This window comes from Triplophysa dalaica, chromosome 12 (genome assembly GCF_015846415.1).
Source record: "Triplophysa dalaica isolate WHDGS20190420 chromosome 12, ASM1584641v1, whole genome shotgun sequence".
In the NCBI taxonomy this organism is placed as follows: Eukaryota; Metazoa; Chordata; class Actinopteri; order Cypriniformes; family Nemacheilidae; genus Triplophysa; species Triplophysa dalaica.
Window position 1 is genome coordinate 11,007,650 of NC_079553.1, and position 22,675 is coordinate 11,030,324.

The 22,675-nt window shown below is 36.7% G+C and overlaps 2 protein-coding genes across 3 annotated transcripts; both read left to right on the forward strand.

Moving 5' to 3' along the window:
- The first annotated feature begins 1,361 nt into the window (after nucleotides 1-1,361).
- hacl1 (2-hydroxyacyl-CoA lyase 1) lies at nucleotides 1,362-9,031 on the forward strand. Of its 2 annotated transcripts, none has more exons than XM_056763481.1 (17): nucleotides 1,362-1,493; nucleotides 3,018-3,122; nucleotides 3,202-3,242; nucleotides 3,328-3,408; nucleotides 3,493-3,565; nucleotides 3,653-3,730; nucleotides 3,961-4,055; nucleotides 4,232-4,344; nucleotides 4,534-4,669; nucleotides 4,910-5,015; nucleotides 5,117-5,200; nucleotides 5,419-5,520; nucleotides 5,663-5,817; nucleotides 6,230-6,388; nucleotides 6,830-6,937; nucleotides 7,020-7,206; nucleotides 8,092-9,031. In XM_056763481.1, exons 1-17 carry the CDS (start codon nucleotides 1,443-1,445, stop codon nucleotides 8,122-8,124), a joined length of 1,707 nt encoding a protein of 568 aa, XP_056619459.1. In that variant the 5' UTR covers nucleotides 1,362-1,442; the 3' UTR covers nucleotides 8,125-9,031. The 2 variants fall into 2 exon arrangements, with proteins under 2 accessions (XP_056619459.1, XP_056619460.1); XM_056763482.1 differs by having other exon boundaries at nucleotides 3,018-3,102.
- Nucleotides 9,032-9,657: 626 nt separating this feature from the next.
- colq (collagen-like tail subunit (single strand of homotrimer) of asymmetric acetylcholinesterase) lies at nucleotides 9,658-21,890 on the forward strand. The gene is made up of 17 exons (XM_056762657.1): nucleotides 9,658-9,786; nucleotides 11,790-11,896; nucleotides 12,173-12,283; nucleotides 14,122-14,166; nucleotides 14,375-14,401; nucleotides 15,495-15,566; nucleotides 15,932-15,994; nucleotides 16,103-16,129; nucleotides 16,622-16,666; nucleotides 16,770-16,805; nucleotides 16,915-16,995; nucleotides 17,081-17,177; nucleotides 17,800-17,933; nucleotides 18,104-18,223; nucleotides 19,036-19,162; nucleotides 19,449-19,551; nucleotides 20,282-21,890. Exons 1-17 carry the CDS (start codon nucleotides 9,705-9,707, stop codon nucleotides 20,349-20,351), a joined length of 1,347 nt encoding a protein of 448 aa, XP_056618635.1. The 5' UTR covers nucleotides 9,658-9,704; the 3' UTR covers nucleotides 20,352-21,890.
- The last annotated feature ends 785 nt before the right edge of the window (nucleotides 21,891-22,675 follow it).

Genomic DNA, 22,675 nt, shown 5'->3' on the forward strand with positions numbered 1-22,675 from the left:
GAAAAAAATGTATTATTGTTTAAGAAATGTTAGTCATTATGTCATTTTTTTGTTATAATTACGCACAGTCATTATGTAATGACCTGTAGCATAGTAAAAACTCTTGCTTGACAATTTTCTGCCCTGTTTTCCTTTCTCTGGATTCTTTTCCATAGTGGAGAATAGAAGGTGTAATTAACTATAGACTATTCAATATTGTAAATGCCTTTGTAAAATAAAAAAAAACAAAGCTAGGGTAGCAGCCAAATATGAGGTGAAGCGGTATTAATATGATTTATTACTCTTTAAATAATAGGAAACAATCAAAACTTAAAGTCACAAATAAATGCCACTTGAGTGTTTGTTATTAAGGTCATATTTTTATTTTTAAATTTAAGTCATAAAATACTAAGTTATCGTTATTTGGAAATCATGGTCTGTGGACCCCTTCAAGTAGCCTTGGCTACACCCTGGCCACAATAAGCTCCGCCACTGGTCTGTAGCAAGTTTTCTGCTCAACCAAGCAGTCTTCAGATGATACGTGTTGTAACTTAGTTGAAAAAGTAAATCTCCACACCTTTGTTTATGGATTTTAAACTCACATGTGACCCTGGAACACAAAACCAGTCTTAAGTAGCACGGGAACATTTTTAGCAAAAGACAAAAATACATTGTATGGGTCAAAATGATCTATTTTTCTCTTATGCCAAAAATCATTAGGATATTAAGTAAAGATCATGTTGCATAGAGATATTTGGTAAATTTCCTACCTTAATATGAAAACATATTTTGTATGAGTGAATGGCCTGCTACAGTGTCTCTGATTAACAACTTCAAAGGCACTTTTCTCAATATTTCGATTTTTTTGCACTCTCAGATTCCTGAGCTTTAAACAATTGTATCTCAGCCAGTTATCTTCATATTCTAACAACTCCATAGAAAGCTTATTTAGTTAGCTTTCAGATTATGTAAACATCTCAATTTCGAAAAATTGACCAATAAGACTGCTTTTGTTTTCCAGGGTCACATATTTAAAGTGAATCACACTGTATTCAAGCGATGCATTTTATCACAACAGTATTTGGATTACCAGAAAATTTTACCTGTTGAGCTATGGAAACACTTTCTAATAAATAAAGTGACCGGATCTTCTGTAAGCAAAATACACAGATCATTCTCTGTATTCTACGTTATCTGTTACATGCTGTCAGAAGCAGTATTTACCGTTATCGTCATTGTGGACCTTTCACTAATTATAATTATAGCTTTAATATCCATCATATCATTCAAATTATTCACACGAACCTTTACTGCAGTACGCACGTGTTATGCCATTTATATCCAGTAGGTGGAGGTATGAACTTTAACTGCACGTCACCAGTGAAGAAGAGCAGCTGGTTAAAGATCAGAAAAGAGTTTCGTGTCTCTTCGATGAGTGAAATTCCTCAGATATAAAGGTGTTTATGGATGAGGTAACTGGAGCTCAGCTGATCGCTGAGGCACTTAAAGCTCAGGCAAGTTTCATATTCCGGTCATTTATTATATAATGTTAAAAAAGACACTAGTGTCTCATATCTGTAACGTTACTGTATGTTATAATGATGTTATAAAACCGTAAGTTAGTAATTAAAACGCTTATCTATTTAATTAAAGATACACGTACCAGTTATTTAAAACATAATGTTCTTTGAACTTGGACAGCGTGTGTGTGTGTCAAAGGTGTTGCGCATGCGCACTGAAACAAAATCACGAAATAATTATGTACTTGATAGTTTTATTATGTATATGACATAGTTTTGTTATACAGGCTCAAATGTTATCTGTTTGCTTTCAATAAACACTGCTGTCGGATTGGTATTGTTATTTTTAATGCAGGGTTGCCACTCTTGGCTTTTTGCAGGAGTGAGATTTCTTTAGTGTAAAATAGTAATAAAAACCTAGGGGTATTATATATAATAAATTCTATTTTTATATGTGCAGAACCAGCAGTTTATTTCTTCTTATTAAAAATATAGTATTGAAATCTTTAATGTGGGCAATTGTGTATCTTGTCAAAAAAATTCAATAAGATGCTTTCCTGTAGCTCAGTGGTAAGAGCAAGGTTGTGGGTTCGATCCCAGGGGATTGCAAATACCCATGTAAAATGTATAGGATAAAGCAATGTAAGTCAAAAGCGTCTGCCAAATGCCTTAATGTAAATGATTTCATATGTAGTAGAAGGTAATGTCTGCTTCTTTCTACTTTTTTTATTCGCAAAGGCAATCTATATTAAGACCCACGGTCTCGCCCCGCCTACTCTACTACAGACCCACAAAGTATTTTCAAGATCTTAACATTCATTCTCTTTTAGTAAACTTAACCTTTTATTTATTTCTCATTCTATGACTAAAATGCAACTTTAATTATAATACTAAGTCACATTGAAAGAATACCATTCGAATGCAAAATTCAAACTTTTATAACAGCAGTCACATGGGAAAAGAATACAAACTTTTGCTCTGTGAGCATTTCCAGATTTACTTACATCTGTAAGTAAACGCAGCCGTCAGTACATAAAACTGAGTCTGTCAACGGAGCCACTGTGGTTATGAGCACTCCTCATTGTGAATTCTCAAATTCTCAATTTTTTCTAGAAGGCGGGACTTCCATCGCTTTTGAGTTAGTGGCCCATTTTATTACAGTATCTTTGATCATGCGTATATGTGGGTTTATCCAATTTACTTATTCCCTTAGAAAAATGGACCAAGAATTTATAGTTACATGATTTTTGGAGGATTGATTAACATTTGTATTACCATGGTTTTAAAAAATGTCATTGTTATTCTTTTTAATTTGTGGTAACTATGGTTCCCCTACCGATATTTACATTTATTTTGTGTCTGCTGTTGGAAAAAAACATGGTTTATTTTCTTAAACCATGCACCATATTTAACCATATAATGCACTTTCATTCTTGTTATATTTACATGTTATTAAATCATCTCATACGCAACATTTTTTATCTCATTATTGACGTTTTTTTAATTCTTCATGTGCAGAATGTGGAGTACATGTTTGGCATTGTTGGTGTGCCGATCATTGAGGTGGCCATGGCAGCCCAAGCAGCTGGCATCAAGTACCTGGGTATGCGCAACGAGCAAGCAGTAAGACGATTCACTTTAAAAAGACACGTCTGTTTCTCGTAGCTTTGATCTTTTGGTAAATTCATCTTTTTCTCTCCAGGCCTGCTATGCTGCATCTGCCATTGGCTACTTGACGGGACGGTATGAATGCGTCTCATTCCAGTTCATTGCTCAGATGTACTTGTTCAGAGTCAGAATCTTGTGCCGACATTGTGTTATTTTCCAGCCCTGCTGTCTGTCTGGTTGTATCTGGACCTGGCCTGATTCATGCACTTGGAGGAATGGCCAATGCTAACACGAACTGCTGGTAACTTATATCCTGCTGAATTCACTTAATATTAATAATAACTAATCCGATATTACTACTCATGTGAATTTTTTTAATGTTCAGGCCTGTCATTGTCATTGCCGGCTCCTCAGATAGAAACCAGGAAACCACAGGAGCGTTTCAAGAGTTCCCTCAGGTTTGTGTTTTAAATAACAAACATTGAGGACTTTGTATACATTTTTTAGCATATATGCCCAGTCTGTTTCATTGTGTTTCTCCTCAGGTTGAAGCTTGTCGTCTATACAGCAAGTTTTCTGCTCGACCAAGCAGTCTTGAGATGATACCGGCTGTAGTTGAAAAAGTAAATCTCCACAGCGATGTTTATGGATTTGACACCTTTATTTAAAGTGATTCACACTATATTCAAGCAATGCATTTGATCACAACAATATGTGCATTACCAGGGAATGCTTTGTTTAACCTGTTGAGCTATAGAAACACTACAATAACTTATCTAGTAAATAAAATGACCGGATCTTCTGTACGCAAAATACACCGTGCATTCTCTGCATTCTATGTTATCTGTCACAGGCCGTAAGGAGCAGTATTTACGGCCGTCCTGGAGCGTGCTATGTGGACATTGCAGGAGACATGGTAAATGCCAAAATAGACAGGGCCAGTGTCAGGTGAGCTTCTTTCATCATCAATAAAAACTTTCATATTTAAGTTAACACCGTTACTTGAAATGTTTTCGCCATACTTTTCATAACCCTGTATATGAAGCTGTAAGAATGTATACAGATATTACATTTATTTCTCATTTATTTTCATAAACCTCTCTCTTACTTTTTATTGGCTGTAGGTTTGTTTCCTGTTGTCCTGCAGCCCCTGTGAGTCAGGCTGACAGCAGAGAGGTCACAAAGGCCGTAGAGCTGCTCAAGACGGCTCAGAGGCCTCTGATCATTATTGGAAAAGGTGAACCAGACATTTAAGTGACAGGCAGTGTCCCTATGAACTCCAGCCATCTTACATTCATCCCACAAGAACGTTTAACTATGAAAATGCGTTTTTTTTGCGTAATGACTAAACACATCTGTTTTTGATTTCTGATTTCTATTTACTCGTCTTATCCAGTATTTTCTTGATAACTGTGTTGTGGTGCAGGTGCGGCATATGCCAGGGCAGAGAGGGAGGTCAGGGAGTTGGTGGAGCTGACCGGACTTCCTTTCCTTCCCACACCAATGGGGAAAGGAGTGCTGCCCGATGACCACCTCAACTGTGTAGCTGCGGCCAGATCCAGGTGTGTATCTAAATTATTCATATAATCTTCATTTTGAAGATAAAGATCTATTAATGCAATTTGTATAATCATTAATAACATCTTTTTTAAGCATTATATAAAATGTAGGACTATTATTAGAATTTTTGTTGTGTTGTTTTTAATATCTCTTTTACTTGTAGATGTTCATGTTTAAAGCAAACATGTTGAAAACCTCTACTATTATTATCACTTACATGATATCTGTCTTTCTTTGTGTAGAGCTCTGTTGCAGGCTGATGTTGTGGTGCTTCTGGGTGCCAGACTTAACTGGATCCTGCACTTTGGTTTTCCACCCAGGTTCAGTCCCCACGTGAAGGTCATTCAGGTGTGTTATCTACAATACAACACTAGCACAAATACAAATACATGACAAAAGGACCACTATCAAGATCGATCATTTGTGTGTTATTGATGAATGTTTTTTAGGTGGATCTGTGTGCTGAAGAGTTGAATAACAATGTAAGAGCTGCATCGGCTCTGATGGGTGACATGCGAGCTGTGGTCAGCCAGGTAAACCACAGTAAATTCAGCACCCTCACTCATCTTTCATTTAAATGATTGACACGCATGTGTTGTATAATTGCGTCATAATCTTTTGTATATTCTGAAGACTGTGAAAGACCATTAACCACATTGACATCCATTACATTGTAAAACTTAGCACCTTTTTTCATAAACCAAAACGAATGTTTTAATGTTCCATGATACTCACTTTCTCTGTTTTAAAGCTGTTGCAGACTTTCAAATCCGAATCTTGGAGATTCCCGTCTGATGCAGAATGGTGGGCAACACTGAAGGAAAAAATGGTTGCTAATGCTCACATGTCAAAGGTGGGAGTATGGTATGCTGGTAGCATTGGTTCTATAATAAAACCAAATCATTGTCTATCAGAGTATTAATAAATTAAAATGTTCATGAAGTGTGACAACTGTGTTTGTAAAGTACTGAATGGAATATCATTGTTTCCTGCAGACTCTTGTTCATCATTCAGTTGTACTCATGAATTACTACACAGCCTTCCACCACATCTCTGAGCTCTTGCCCAAAGACTGTATCATAGTCAGTGAGGGAGCTAACACCATGGACATTGGCCGTACTATGCTGCTAAACTACCTGCCTCGACACAGGTGAGACGCTTCACAGTTCACAGTTGAAAAGTCCACCAGCAAATACAATTTCTCTTATAATGCACCATCCCAGATTTACTTGACTTCCTTTTTTTAGTTGGACAAAAACAAAGAATTTTCTCTCATGGCAAACGTCTGTTCCTTTAAACCAACCTGATGAGGTGCCACCAGACTGTGTTGTCTTTAATGTTGTTGACCTACATGCAATATTGTTTAGTTTTGGTATAGCGTAATCGTTGAAGATTTGGACTGCCAACTGAAAGGTTGTTGGTTTTAACTTAAGCAGTGATGAATGAACTATTACCATGATGCTCTTCAGAAAGGCATTTTCTCAGGTTGCTGTAAGGAGTGCTGTTCTTAGTGGTTAGTGAATAGTTTATGTGCAGCATTGTTATTGAAATGCTTTGTACAGGTTGGATGCGGGTACTTTTGGAACAATGGGGGTGGGCCCGGGCTTTGCCATCGCAGCAGCTGTTTTGGAGCAAGCTCAGCAGAGCTCACAGAGAGTGGTGTGTGTGGAGGGAGACAGTGCTTTTGGTTTCTCTGGAATGGAGGTGGAGACCATGTGCAGGTACACCTACATCAAGTTAAAGTGATGTCAATGAATATTATGTCATTGTTTACTAACCGTCTTGTTATAATGAACCTGTATGACTCACTTTCTTCTGCAGAACCCACAAAAAAAGATATTTTGAAGAATGCTGGTAACCGGCACCCATTCACTTGCATTGGTTTTGTGTCCGTAAAGTAGAAGTAAATGAGGGCCAGTCCTATTCAGTTAACAAAATAAATTATTTTGTGTTCTGCAGAAGAAAGTTATGCTGGTTTGAAATAACAAGAGGGTGAAAAAATTATGACAGAATTTTCATCTTTGGGCGAACTTGCCCTTTAACATCATCCTTATTAAAGACAGTTAGTTGAATCTATAGGCTATTTGAATAGTAAAATAAATAATAATCATGCTTTGCTTTGCTCTGAATTACTATAATTATTCTTTACTTTTCCTGAATAGGTATAAACTCCCAATCATAATTATAGTCATCAACAACAATGGGATCTACAGTGGAGTGGATCCCGACACATGGAGAGAGATGGAGAAAATGGGTGACATGACTACAATGTGAGTGCTGAGAATATATTTATAATTATATATTTTTTACTAAAGCATCTAATGTCCCCAAGACCTTATGTGTGTGTCTCAGAGCTCCTCCAGTGACCCTGCTGCCAGAGGCGCGGTATGAACAGGTAATGACTGCTTTCGGAGGTCGTGGGTACCTGGTTCGAACTGTGGAGGAACTGCGTTGTGCGCTTCAGGAGAGTTTGAAAAACGCACAGATGCCGAGCCTTCTCAACGTGCTTATAGACCCAGCGTCAGACCGCAAACAACAGGTACTGCTTTCACACGCAACCTACAGGTGTCAAACACATCAGATGGGCTGATAAACTGATGCCATTCAAAGCAATGGAAACATCATTAGCTTTATTAACACCATTCAAATAATAATAACATCTGATGCTCAGCATGGAGCTATCAACACCAAGACAATTCTGATCAAATGTTTTTCAAGATTCAGTTTGGAAAAAAGCATCTACATTTGTAGAAATAAATGTAAAGTAAATAGACATACACTGAATGGAGATTTTGTATTGGAGATTGTATATTGATCATCCAAAGATCCTCGGGTTGTTCTTCAGGGATGGTTATGCTTTAAAAACTCTACTGTCATTTTATCGGCTAAAAGCATTAGCTGAATGACTGCTCCCTTGAGTAACATATATTTAACTTTCCATTGTTAAATGAGTCTTGTTGTGTTCCACACCTCTAAAACTGTTAAGAGCTCACAACATCAGAGGCCCTGTGTGATATCTGTACACTAACACACAAGTTTTTCTTTATCCCCTCCCACATGTACACACGCACAGACACACACAACTTATACATATCTGACCTTTCTATTCTTGAAAGTTATGAGACCCCGTTATTAAAAGTTGTGACCCTCTTTGTTATGCTGAACGTATCCTGGCAACCACACACAGACGTGTTGAAGGATTGAGTGTCATAGTGACCCTGAGAACACGGAATCAGTGTGTCTGTCCCAGACTGATTTAAAGGGTTTCCCCAATGATGAGTGGAAAACTATCAAGATTTACAGATGCATTAGAATGTCAGCTGCTTAGGGATTCAAACCATTGTTTTATCTGCTGGATCTTATTGATGTTCATGTGAAAATCAATCTTTAATTTGAATATCCATATCTTTGTGTGTTCTTATAGGAGTTTCCCTGGCTGACACGTTCAAATCTTTAAATGCATTGGATGCGATCGGATTGTGACCTATTACTATACCGTACACTACAATTGATCAACTTGCTGTAGGTGGCAGCATTTCCTGTAATACAACAACAAACCTGTATCAAGTTTACACTTTTTTAATGTTTTTATTTGGCTGCAGGGTGAGGTTTGGTTATTGAATAAAGTAGTTTGTATATTCATACAGGTTATATACTTTTGTAATGTATGCCATAAAATTAACACAATTTACAAAAGCCATAAAACAGCTTTGCGCCAGGAACAGATTGAGGCGTAAGCCTAAATTCCTACATTTTAAAACTGTGGGTAAAATGAAGAACCAGTTGGATGTTTGAATCTGATGCGGATTAGATGTCAGCTTTGGTGAAGGGTTTGGCTTTGGGCTTAGAACAACATCAGTGGGGAATTAATAACAAAATTATTATTTTGGGGTGATTAAATAATAAATTAAAATTAGTACAGTGAATGTGGATTACATTTTTTAACGTATACATCTTTTATCCCTTAAGTTGGATAGTCTTTTTTTACAGGAAGATTGTAATTTTTACCTTACCTGATCTAAGGTCAGTGTTGTGTGTCCGGAGTGGGGTTCTGTTTAACATCACATCTTTTAGTTAATTGAAGTCTTCCTGACCTCCTCTCTTGCTCTCCTATAAAGTGCCAGTGCTGCTTTATCACTTGGAGAGAAAAAGTCTCATTGATCTCGGCAGGCACATCACAGGATGCAAGATGTAACCTTATAATATTGTTCAGAAATGGACTTCAATTTCTATACATTTTATTGTATACATGGTAATATAAAGAAATATTTTTGTAATAACTACTTGATTATAAAAGAGTGATGCAGATGTTCTTGGTACCGTTAATTTGCTTTCAAAATAAAAATGTGATTTCTAAAACCTCATCTCCATCCTGTGTATCTGTTTTTATTCTTCACTCTCTCTGATGGAAGGCGTTTACAGTGTGTATCTCTCTCTTGTGTAGCACTAAATGGTCCTCCTCATAATTGCTCCGTCATTAATTCTGAGTGAACTTAAAGGCACTAATAAATTGTGAGCAGCACCGGTCAATACGTCCTGAAAAAGCACATACACAGGGAGAAAGAGAGAGAGGATGGGGATGGGGAGGGGGTGAGAAGCTCTGGAAAACATCTGTGTTATTTCACAACGCATGCAGGCTAATTCTGTCATTTTATGTGTGTACATTATTCCCAGCATAGACTTGTATCACTGTATCATTTGATATCTATAATCTCTATGCTTATGGTGCTTAAACCTCTGCCAATGGCATGACACCTTGTCATTTCTGTCTATACTGTTGTGTTTTCTTTATCCATTTGAGACTGGGGGGAACAAAAGCAGTATTGGCTGTAGTAACAGGCTAATATTGGCTACAGGGGGCAGCTGACCGGCTGCCTTCTGTATATTTAGCTCAGGGCCAATACATGGGAGAAGCGTAACAGATATTGGCTGGCATTCACATCTCATAAAGGCGTGGGGCTAGTGAGAGAGAAGAGTAGAGGGTGGCTTCCTCAGATCGCTCATCTGCACTGTTGAAGAAACACCGGGGCTGGCAGCATGATTCTACTCACACTTGGACTATATTTTCCACTCCTCTGCTATGTGTCTTCCCTCTCTTTCGTTGATAACGTTTTCCCAGGTAAAACAACACACAACATCAGATCTGTGTCTTTGTGCATGATTGTTGTATTGATAATCATTTCTCTTACGGGAAGTTTATGTTTGCACATGTTATGAAAATTATCCGGACCTGCGGTTGCTCCATAAGAACAAAGCAATTAAATGAATGCATTAGTTTGCATAATAGTTCATTCATCATTGATCATGTGCTCTTGTTAATTTAATCAATATTTAGCGATTAGTTAATTGGACATGTTCTGTCTGCTGTGATGTTTTGGTGAACATTATGTGCAGATCATTAGAAAAATGTTCAAGAAAGACAAGAAAGAGGATTCTTTGACTTAAAGGTTTCTTTGGGAGCAAAACATAGTGAAACACAAGTGTTATTGAGTTTACTTAAACATTTTGGAGCACACAAGTTAACAATGATACTGTCTATTGTGTGTCTTAAACAGTTATAATACATTAAAAAAAATCAATTTTAATAACTGTTGTCTGGACTCCCTAAGGAAAAGTAGAGATACTCCAGTAAATTTACGTAATTACAGCATAAATTAATTTTGTGGCTAATGGTAAAATGGCTGTGTTTCAGTTTTCTGAGAGTGAAGAGTTCATTTGTGCAAGTAATATTTTTGGGGAAATCTGAAATTCAGTTTTAATGTTCTGAGATCGTACAGTATTGCTACATTTTTGATTCACTTATGTATACTTGAGGGAAACTGATTTTATAGGCTACATCCACAAATCACAAACATGAAAAATCTATGGATTCCTGAAAAAGTCTAACAACAGTTGCTTGCAGATTGTATGTATTTGGACATTAAATGACTATGGCCGGGTTGCACAACCAAGGCTTAGCTTAAACCAGGACTATGCTTTAGTTAAATTAGCTTTTTGATGATTTAGAAAAAAACAACAGCACTGACATATTTTAAGATATTTCAGGGCGCATAGTTTTTAGTTAAGACAGCTCAAACATTCATTTTAGTCTGGGACTAACTACTGTGTCTGTGAACCCGGGCCTCAAATTCTGAAAAGGTTTAATCACTTTTATCGACACACATTTTAACATTAAAACCAAAAAATCCTTTTTAAAATGATATTTAATATTTAATTAATCTACATCATGGTATTTAAGATCTGTAAAATAAGTCTCACATATACACTCGACGAAAGGATTATTAGGAACACCATACTAATCCTGTGTTTGACCCCCTTTCGCCTTCAGAACTGCCTTAATTCTACGTGACATTGATTCAACAAGGTGCTGAAAGCATTCTTTAGAAATGTTGGCCCATATTGATAGGATATGGAGCATCTTGCAGTTGATGGAGATTTGTGGGATGCACGAAGCTCCCGTTCCACCACATCCCAAAGATGCTCTATTGGGTTGAGATCTGGTGACTGTGAGGGCCATTTTAGTACAGTGAACTCATTGTCATGTTCAAGAAACCTATTTGAAATGATTCGAGCTTTGTGACATGGTGCATTATCCTGCTGGAAGTAGCCATCAGGATGGACATGGTCAGAAACAATGCTCAGGTAGGCCGTGACATTTAAACGATGCACAATTGGCACTAAGGGTCCTAAAGTGTGCAAAGAAAACATCCCCCACACCATTACACAACCACCATAATTGCATTAATGAGAAATTGAACAGGTGTTCCTCATAATCCTTTAGGTGAGTGTATATTATAGTAATATGACAAATATTATAATTTTTAATCACATTAATCTAAACAATATGAATATAATATTATATTCACTGGGATTGTTTACATTACAGCCTATTAAAACAGATTGAGCTGATATACTCTACTGGCACTACTAAGTCTTTAAATATCTAATAGTTTTCCGTAAAGGGGACTTTGTCATTACAGTCACATCAACCATCTGATAAATGTCATAGCTGTCATGTGATCCACACCCTCTTTTTCCAAAGCAGCGGCGTGAAACGCTGTTCCGAAGAACCACGTGTCCATATAAATGTTCCTCATGACCCTCGTCTCGTCTCATCCACAGATCTCCAGTTGCTGGAAGCCAGAAAGATATTCAACCCCTGCTGTTTACTGACTCCTCCACCCCCCCTCTTCCCTCCACCACCTCCTTCACTGTGGCGGAGGTCTCTGGTGAGTCCCCATGCATGACCCTTGATCTAGGACCTGTAATTGGTTCTGATGTGTATGTTAAAGGTACTTTGACATCCATATGGTAAAGATCCGGGTATGTATAAATTACATTTAGGTGTGTTTCCATTATCTGCATGATCTCTGCCAGAGAATTTGTATAAATGAAAATGATCTAAAGTTACAAACAAAATAACTTGTGTATACATTGTACATAGTGTGTACATTTTGTTATCGAATATAGTTATTAAATGTTATTTTATTTATGAACTCTCTTAGAATGAGAATAGAGATACACCAAATGAAGGGAACTCAGAGGAGAAAAGCAAATCCACAACCAATGTGTGTTCCCAAGGACCTCCAGGACCTCCGGGACCTCCTGGCCCTCAGGTATGTGGTACTAGTTTGCAAAATGCTCCTAGTGTGCGTTCATTTCTTATTTAATATAGTTTACATTACAAATATTATTATGTAAACCTAAACACTTGAATACAATAAGTGTATCAATAATCTGTAGCAGGATTTTGACAGTTTACCTATTTTTCTGAGGTTAAATTGAAAGCAAGATCTCTACATGAACTCTGTGACTGCTGCTTTATGATACTTATGCAAATGTTAAAAGCACAAAATCTGACATACCCAAATATAATTAAAAACAATCTTAAACATTTATAAGTAATGAAAGCCACCATGTGCAAATTTGTTGAGGATTTTATAGTTGCTGAAGGTCCTCCAGGGAAGTTGAGTATTGGTTTATCACAATGGTCAGTTCCAACGCTGTATTTAGCCTTTATAGAGGTCTCAGCATGACAGAGCCGTGCGAGTTCCCCAGACATCTTTCTGTAGTGACACGGATGCGACCAGCTTGCCCCCCCATAACACAGCGGGCCATTAACGCTCCACATATAGATCAGATGGAAATAGACCTTTTTCCACTGCCAGCCTCTGTTTCATCACACCATTCTTAGAAACAAGCCTGAGAAACACACACAGACAGCCAAACCCCCTGAGAGAGAGAGAGAGAGAGAGAGTCTACTCAGAAAATACACTACATTTGAAAAGTTAAGAGTCACACAGAGAAATGTTTTTTTTGAGCCTACTTGTTATCTAAATGTCTGAAATCCAGGCCGCAAAAGCAAGTACTTTAAGAGAATGACATTAGAACCAAAGTAGTCAAAAATTGATAATGTACTGAAAGTTTTATTAGGTCTACTTTGTTTAGTGATTTTGAATCCTGAAATGAACTGTTTTTGTACAAAAATAAAAAAGTTGACTTCGTAAACATTGATTTCAATCTTTGACATGGCTTTACTCTGTCAATATTAAAGACATCAAGGTTATATTTTCACAGAATGTTATTTATGTTAAATTAATTTATGCAGAAAACTAGTAAATAACTTGAGCTGGGTTTTCACAGGCAGGGTCACATATTAGTTTCTACAAAAATAATGTTTTGTTTCATAAAAATTGAAAATGCTCAAATATTTTATTTTTGGACTTTATTTAGTTATACTTAATTATACTATTATTCTAAAATGTGACCCTAAACTTTTAAATAGTAGTCCAAAATCCCCAAATCCTAGTTTTTATCATGCATTCCAATCAATATAAATCCAACTGCAGCTGGGATGTTTTCTACTAATAGTATATTACTATTTCTAATATTATGAAAAGTAATAATGACTCAAATAAGCACAACTAACACAATAAAACACAAAAAACAACATGATGACACAATAAAGACTTTAAAATCTTTAATCATTTTTTTGCAAAAAAAACTATTTTTTTCTCTTACACAGGATAAACTATATTTTTTATCAATCACATAGTGAATATAATTAAGGTTGACGGGATAGTTCACCCAAAAACTATTCTTCTGTCACCCTTTACTCACCCTCAGATTGTTCCAAATCTGTGTAAATTTCTTTGTTCTGCTGAACACAAGAGAAGATATTAGGAAGAATTTCAGTAATCAAACAGATCGGATCCCCCAACCACTACCATTCTATGAAAAATAAATGCTATGGTAGTCAATGGTGGCCAAAAACTGTTTGGTTACGAGCATTCCACCAAATATCTTCTTTAGTGTTTAGCAGAACAAGTACATTTATACAGATTTGGAACAGTCTGAGAGTGAGTAAATGACATTAACATTAGTCTGTGCTGTTACCTAAAATGACAAGACATGTTTGCGATGGATTATATAATTGTGTCTTTGTTGTGATCAGGGTCTTTCTGGACTGCTGGGACCACAGGGACCAAAGGGAGATAAGGTATGGGACATACTGTAAAAACAAACAAACAAACAGATACAGGGATCCTTTGCAGGCGATAGTGTTTTGTTAACCTGAATCAATTGTGTGATATTTAGTTTTTTAGCTGTATGTGTTTGTACATATGTGTCTATATAAATGTATATGTCCTGTAACTTTTCAAACCCATTGCAAATTGTGTCTCCCCCCATCTTTTCTGTGTTGGCAGGGTGAAATTGGAAGGCCCGGACAAAAGGTGAGACACTCACTGTCCTCAGCCTTTCAATATATGAATTAAACTGAAGGACAGTTAGTGAGAGACATCTCAAACACACACACACACACACACACACAAGAATATTCCAAACAAGAGAAACCTTCCTACAGATGAACTGGTCACTCTGACCTGTGTTTTAAAGTGCTATACAGCAGGGGACACTTGTGGTCACCCCTATTAGATTCAATCCACAATGGAACATCCCCATGGCCCCTTTCCCACAATCCCATCGATGGGCTTGTAGTTTCCAGGAAGGCATTTGTGTCGGTAATACCTAATGCAGGGCAGAGGGTAAAATGAGAAGCGATGCAGAGGATTAGGTGGACCGGTGCACTGTTGTACTAGAGAGGAGTGGAGTGGTGCTGCTGTAAGAAGCTTTGCAGCATTGCATAGTAATTTCGCTTAGTGCCGGGGCAGCCCAATAAATCATTCGCTTTCCCACAATCCATCCCCTAGCACATTATTTAATTAAAGCCAGGAGACTGATGGTGCTTGGTTTGGTTTGTTCTCTCTCCACCCCTCTCTTTCTCTCTTTCTCTCTCTCTCTCTTTCTCCTGATGGCTGCTTTATCCCTCAGAGCACCTTGTTCTTATTGCCCAATCATCTTTAAGCATAACCTAGTTTAGATTCTGGAAACGTTGGAAGAGAAGCAGAGGTCATAACTTTTGATATTCACTGAGTAGATACATAAAAAATAATTTATAAGGAGCATCCTTGCTGGCACATGACAACCTCTATAATATTTCTGATCTACAGCATATGCTCCGAGAGTCGCATACGTTTTGAGCACATCTTTGCATATATATATCTCAAAGTGCTGTCAGTGATATTATGATTTGCTAACTTATGCCAGACTTGCATTAGACCACCCCCACATCTCTGCATTCACAGGGCCTCCATCCAAATTACAGTACTGTCCTCCAAGGGCATGTCAGCTGATATCAGCAAATAAATCATGTGCAAAGTGATTGATAGGAAGACTTTTTTGCGTGGTGTGAGGGGACGCATGTTTTTTCTACGTGTACGCATATATCAGTCATACTGTATGCTGTTTGTATTTTGTACGGCACAGGGACGCACTGGCCCTCCTGGTCTGCCAGGTCGACAGGGAACAAGCGGATGGCAAGGACCAAATGGCCCCAAAGTGAGTCCATCTAAACATACTGTATTTTCTTTTATTCAAAGAACAAAAATATCTTGAAATAAACAGATTTTTGCCAAAATTACACTACAGGGAACTATTTAACTGTGAATATCTCACTTTTGTATATTAACCTACAACATCTCTTCATGTTAATACAATTCATTGAGTAAGAGGATCCTTCATAAAGCATGTTTTGTTTATTATAACACTTCCTAAATAACAGTATCATTGCGTAAATATGTGTATCTGGAATAGCATAAAATGAAATTTTGATTAAGAAAAAACTTTTAACTAGGGATGCTTGTGTAGAACAGATTTATAATATGAGATATAATTGACATCACCCGTGTTTGTGTGTCTCCCAGGGAGAGAAAGGTGACACTGGGATAATGGGCATGCCGGGGGCAAAAGGAACAATTGGACCCAAGGTCTAAACAGTCTACACTTTCTGAATTATGACTGCTGTGTTGTGATTGGTTAATTATGCAATGTATTTGATTTGAAAATGTATTTGAATGTTAATTTCTTTGTTACAGGGCTTGCCTGGATTAAAGGGCGAAAAAGTGAGTACATTAATAATATATATCTATTTTTCAGGTAAATAATTAAAAAAGGTTCACCCAAACTTTGTATTCTGTCATTATTTACTTGTACTTTCTTTTGTGGGACACAAAGGAGATAATTAATTAATATACAATACAACATTTATTATTATGGCAGTACATTATGACCCACCTAAAAGTTTAATATGTGTCAGCAATCAAAATTCTGATTTAATTCATCAAAATTAAGATTTGCTGGTAAATAAAAAAATTCTGTATCCAATACGTTTTGGTTGAAATCATCATTTGAATATTAATCTTTAAAAAAAGTTGAGTATTGGTGGCTGCCTGGATATCATATGAAGTGAACAGGTCTCTGTCGCTGCTGTGCTTGTGAATGTTATGTGTAAACAACACAAGTCCTGTCATGTGGCTGAGCTATTTATGGGTAAAATGTTTCTGTTGTGATTAAACATTATGTTCTAAGATTAATTCTTTGCTCTGTCCTGTTAGGGAACCCAAGGTTTTAGGGGGGGAATTGGTTTAAAAGGAGACAAGGTATGTAACTTCTGTTATAATTCAGTTTGTCTTTATTAGAAATTGATATACAATAAGCCGTAATTCCATTTGTTTACAAGGATTGTGCTATTTTCTGTTTAAGGGATCAATGGGTGTTCCAGGAATGCTTGGCCAGAAGGTATTTCAACGTTTTAACCTATATATTTATTTATTTAACTTTTTAAAAGTAAAAATCAGAGCCTATATATATAACATGTATTGTAACATGTTATCCCTACATGTCTCAGGGTGAAATGGGCCCAAAAGGAGAACCTGGAAGCTCAGGGAATCGGGGACCCACCGGTCGCCCGGGAAAAAGAGGAAAGCAGGTGATCCATCCAGATCACAAAATAACAGCATGATACATGCTTATGGTCTTGATATAATGACCGGTGTGAATGATGTCTAATGCAGGGCTCGAAAGGTGACAGTGGTACAATCGGGCCCATCGGAGCTCCAGGCCCTCAGGGGCCCATTGGTCACCCTGGCCCCCCTGGACAGCCTGCCACAGGTATTATATTACATAACATTACATAACAGTGCTATCTACAACAATCCTCTGCAGGCCACCTACTGTATGCAGCATAGTGTCCTACAGACATTATAATATTATATTAGGAAAAATTGATATTTGTATTTATTTTGTTCATCAATCTATTTTGTGTTTGAATGCCACATCGTATTAAAACAAATAGAATTAGTTAGTTTTTGGGATCACATTGGCATTTAGCTCTTATGTGGACGTCAGATGATATTGCAGCATGAGCTCTTGCCATGTGCTGAGACGCTGAAAGCACATGTATCTTAAATCAGCGCAGGATATCCCACCACATGTTTATTTCGCTTCAGAAGCAACCCGATCCTTATCTTTAACAGGAGGGTGAAGCCATGACATCATATTCTTAAGCGTACAGCCAGAGTGGCCAAGCATCTTGGAGAATTACAAACATTATGTCATCATGTTATTGACAAGCAGCTGTTGTCTTGTTTTGGTTTCTGTGCATATCGACTCGATTGCCTTCTGTTCGTGATAGATGAGGGGCTTGTTTTAGTAACTCTTAAAATCGCTCCGTTGCACCACACGGAGACACATTTATATGCCATTAGCTTAATGCTGTTTGCTGATCTTTCAGGACTGTACATGGTACATAAAGGGGAGAAGGGACAACCTGGCATTCCAGGTCGCTGCGGGTGCAGTGCTTCTTCGAGTGTCAACAACCCTTCTGACCATCACTTGTCCTGGGGCAGTTACCCCCGAGTGCCTGCGGTAAGCCAGCAATGCGAGAGCAGTTTAGGAACAAAGCCTGATTGTCTCATTGGATCAATTTTGTTGTGGATGAAATGAAACATAATTACGTTTAAGAACCGTATTTTATTTTGGCTTATTTAAGCACGAGACACTGTTTGATGAGTTAATATTTGACATATTAACTACAGATTTTTGTGGTGAATAACGAACAAGAGCTGAACCGTCTCCAGGCTGACAATGCTCTGGCATTTCGTAAAGATCAGAGGTCACTTTACTTCAGAGACAATAACGGCTGGATGCCAATTCAGGTAAAAGTAATAGTTGCACTTGTATTAATAGTAGTTACACTTTATTTTACAGTACATGCACTTACAGTGTTCTTACAGAGTATGTTTACAACAATATGATACCCAAAATAACTGCTATCATAATAGTAACATTAGGTCTGTCAGGTGATTAATCGCATCCAGAATAAAAGCTTTTATTTATAAACACATACACATAAATGTATATTTAAGACAAATATAAAAATGTATATATAATTTACAAAATAAAATATATAATTTCAATTATTTGTAAATATAAATAAATACATCAAAATATTTTCTACATGTATAAACATGTATGTGTTTATAAATTCAAAATTAATATGCACAGTGCACAGACATATATTACGCAAACACACACTTTTATTCTGGATGTGATAAATTATTTGTATGAACAATAACTATTTTGAAGAAATGATTGTTCTCTTGATTGATGTTGATACACATGTGCAAAAATCATAATTCTGTCTTTATTTATTCCTGTTTTGTTGTTCCAAATATATGTTGTTACTCTTCCAGCAGGAACATAAAAATCTTCATCTATTTTCCACATACATTACAGCACATAAACAAAATCAAGTATAGTACAAAAAAATACAAAATTTATTCAAAATGTAAGGAAAAAAGTACTTTGAATATTTTTTGTTCACAGTATAGATAGATACTAGTTTGAAATGATATAAGAGTTAGAAAATATGATCAGAATTGTAATTTTTGGGTGAACTGTTTCATATTTATATGCACATGTTGATTTGTTATTGCTGTGAGGTCTGTAAAAAACTCTTTCGTTCCAGTTGACTCCCTTTCAATCAATGGAGCGAGATCCTGACCATGACGGTTTCTGTGGAGACGGCATTGTGCAGGTTGAGAACGGAGAGGAGTGTGATGATGGAAATAAGGTGGTCACAGATGGATGTGTCAGTGAGTATCAGGTTAAAATGGCAGCCGGTAACCCAACTGACCGCTTATTCCTGGGAAACAGAAACATGCTTGGATGTGCTTCAACATTGGAATGCATCTTAAATAGGAGTGAAGCCATAATCATGTCCTGTATAAAACCACTTTTCTGTAAAGTGGACTTTTTATGTCCCCTAAATAAAATGTCTTATTATTTTTTTAAGTGTTAATATAACATGAATCAGTAGTTGTATTTTATTGATTTATTCTTACATATTTGTTTCCCTCTTTATCTTTCTTTCATTCCCAGAGTGCAAACTTGCATATTGTGGGGATGGATATCGCTATGAGGATGCAGAGGAGTGTGATGGAAAAGATTTTGGGTTTCACACATGCAGATCCTTTTTGCCTGGGTAAGATTGTTTAAGAGCATTTCTGTATGAAACATCTAAAGGATAATGTGACTATTTATCGGCCCCACTGTGATAAAAAAAACTAATAATTTAATTATGCTTAAATGTTCCAAAATGATGATAATTTATTGAATATTTTGATAAAATTATGTAAATCTAAAAGGATGTAAAATAAAAGTATTTGTATTTTAATATGTTAACAATATTTGCACTTTTCCTTCGCCCAAACTGAAAGAACAACTAGTAGAATTTTGTTAATTTAAAAATTGTTAATTTGAATGTTTGCACAGTTTTTTTTATTTACTTAAAAAAACTGAGTGCAAAAACTTTATTGACACAAAACTTAAGGAAATCCTACTAGTATTTTTTCAGTGTGTTTCAAATTACCAAAATTGTCACCATATACAAATACTTCAAATTTACCTCATGGACCAGGAAGTTCTCAATGCATCATGGCAAATTGTTGCCAGGTGTTTAGGAAAATATTGTGGTAGCTTTCCTGTAGCTCAGTGGTAAAAGCATTGCAATAACAAGGTTGTGGGTTCGAACCCAGGGAATTGCAAATACTTATCTAAAATGTATAGGACAAAGCAATGTTAGTTGCTTTGGTTAAAAGCGTCTGCCAAATGCCTAAATGTAAATGTATTTATTAAAAAAATCGTGTAAGGCTTAGGTAATTTTTTTTTGACAAAATATCTTAATAATAACACCTTCGTTTTGTTGTCCCCAGGTCTTATGGACGTCTTAAGTGCACAGCTGACTGCTTCATCGACTCCACAAACTGCAAGTATTTTACATGAGAACACAAGAAAACCACAAACATCTCATTTCATCTGGCAGGTCCCGAGATCCATTTAAACGACTCCGAACACCACGGATAAACTGAGAGTAGAAATCAATGAAGGATTATCACAAACACATTAGCTGAACTGTTGTCATGCTGTTGAGAACCCATGTTGCTCACTTGGGAAAGGAACGATCAGCAAAGTCGTGGTCCCTCACGCTCGCGGTCTTAAGAACTGTAGCAGGACTTCAGCCACCGTTCTCGCCTCTGCCCCGGCCTGGCCACCGCGATTGGCCACAAAGAGGAAAGTGGAGACCTAAAGGTGTCCTGGAGGTAAAGGTCTAAATACCTCGACATAGCACTGTTTCAAAGAAAAGCTATTTCTCATGGCCCACCTTACTTCACAAAAGGTGCTCTGTTTGTGGAATGCAGTACTATAGGATTTTGCATGAGGCTGTAATTGCTGTATCATTACCAAACTATGTCAAATTGAATATTATGTAGACGTCTAGACCAAATTGGTGCCAAAGGAACTCTAAGATCCCTTTACTTTTTGGATGATTAAAAAAAACATTAAGGTAATGTTTGTGCCAGTACACTCCATGACCATTTAATACTACAGTAAGGTTGCTTAAGGTTAGAAGACCCTCCTCTTCAGGGTCTCAACAGAGGCATTTCGTGCCGCTATCTCGCAGATGTCGGCATTTAGCAAAACATTTCCATCCATATCTCAGGAAACCACTTAATCGGAACCCCTCCATCTCCAAGCACGGAGCGGGGTGCACATATTCCACTTCTTTCACTACAAGCCACTTCAATACTGTCACCTCATCGCACGCTTCAGGAAATGACTAGTTGTCATGCGAGTCTAAAGATCTTACAGTTGGGGTAAAATATAATCATATGTGAAGGCTCTCAATCTGTTATTAAAAGTTTTGTACTGTCTGCTTATGAAGGAATAATATTCTGCTGCTATTCGGGCTAAAGACTGTTGAAGGCTGGACTGTTGATGTTGTTGTTAGTGTCCAAAAAATGTTCTGTCCAGTCTGAATATACCTCAGCATATACAGTGTGCTTTCGATTTTTGTGATAACAGGAACTGAGGTGGAGAATACAGTATACAGCACTTACCTGATATATTCAGAGATAGCTCGCTTAAGTATTCATGTAACGTGACTTTTAATTTTGATCGACTGCAAGTCAGTTTCTCATAAGCTATACAATGCATTTGGTACAGGAACCTCGTTGCTTATTTTCTTCAGGATTTATTTCTGTAGATTTCATGTAAAATATTATTATGGGTATGGAATTAAGTGTATTATTCTGATGCAACTGCATGTTTGTATTATTGTATACTCTTGTTAAAAAGAGCAGAATTGCCACGTTGAAATGCATCGATGCTGTGTAGGTGCTGTTTGGCTAAACGACTGTAAAGATAAAGTGCATTAAGCTTGTGACTGACTGTTATCCTCAGACTTGTACAAAACTGAGGAAATATGCTAGCATCAAATATTGCACAACAATTAGAAAAAAAGACTGTTTTGACCTAGTGTAATGTGAAGGCTGTTATCATTTGTATTAAATCATGTTTATACTGTCATGTGACGATATGAAATAAAGCTTGAAAAGCTATACAGAATATCTCTTCTGACTCAGCATAAATCTTTAAAAAAAAATACAAAGATCTTTAAAGATAAATCTCTGCTCAGAAAAAGATGAAAATGATTTACCATAAATATGTTTTTATTACATATTTTTTATTTAGGTGTATTAAGATGTACCATCTTCTAAAAGTTGTTCCAAACCTGTATACATTTCTTTGTTCTGTTGAACACATAGATATTTGGAAGAATGTTAGCAACTGACATTTCTGGGACATCATTTACTGCCATTGTAGAAAAAATTACAATGTGAAAAGTGCCCCAGAAATGTTTGCTTTCGAACATTCTTCACAATATCTTCTTTTGCTTTCAACAGACCAAAAAAATATATACAATAATTTTTCCTACTATGGTTGTAGATTTTATCCAAGAAATGTCCATTGCGAACATTTTTCCAAATACCATTGTGTTCATCAGAAGAATGAGTAAATCATTGCAGAATTTTCATTTTTGGGTGCATCCCTTAACTTGCTCTGTTTTTGAAACAACTTTCAGGACATCACATTGGTATATTTTACTATTGTAAAATAAAAGTGAATTGCGCTTCCATTCTGAGTTTTGGTTGATTTGCTGTGGCGAACTAGTGAAACGAATTGTCGTTTGGACCAGATTTTGTTCGAAATCAGGTCACAGATGGTCGTCTTTCGAGTATTTTCAAGCTTGAACTTGACCTTCAACC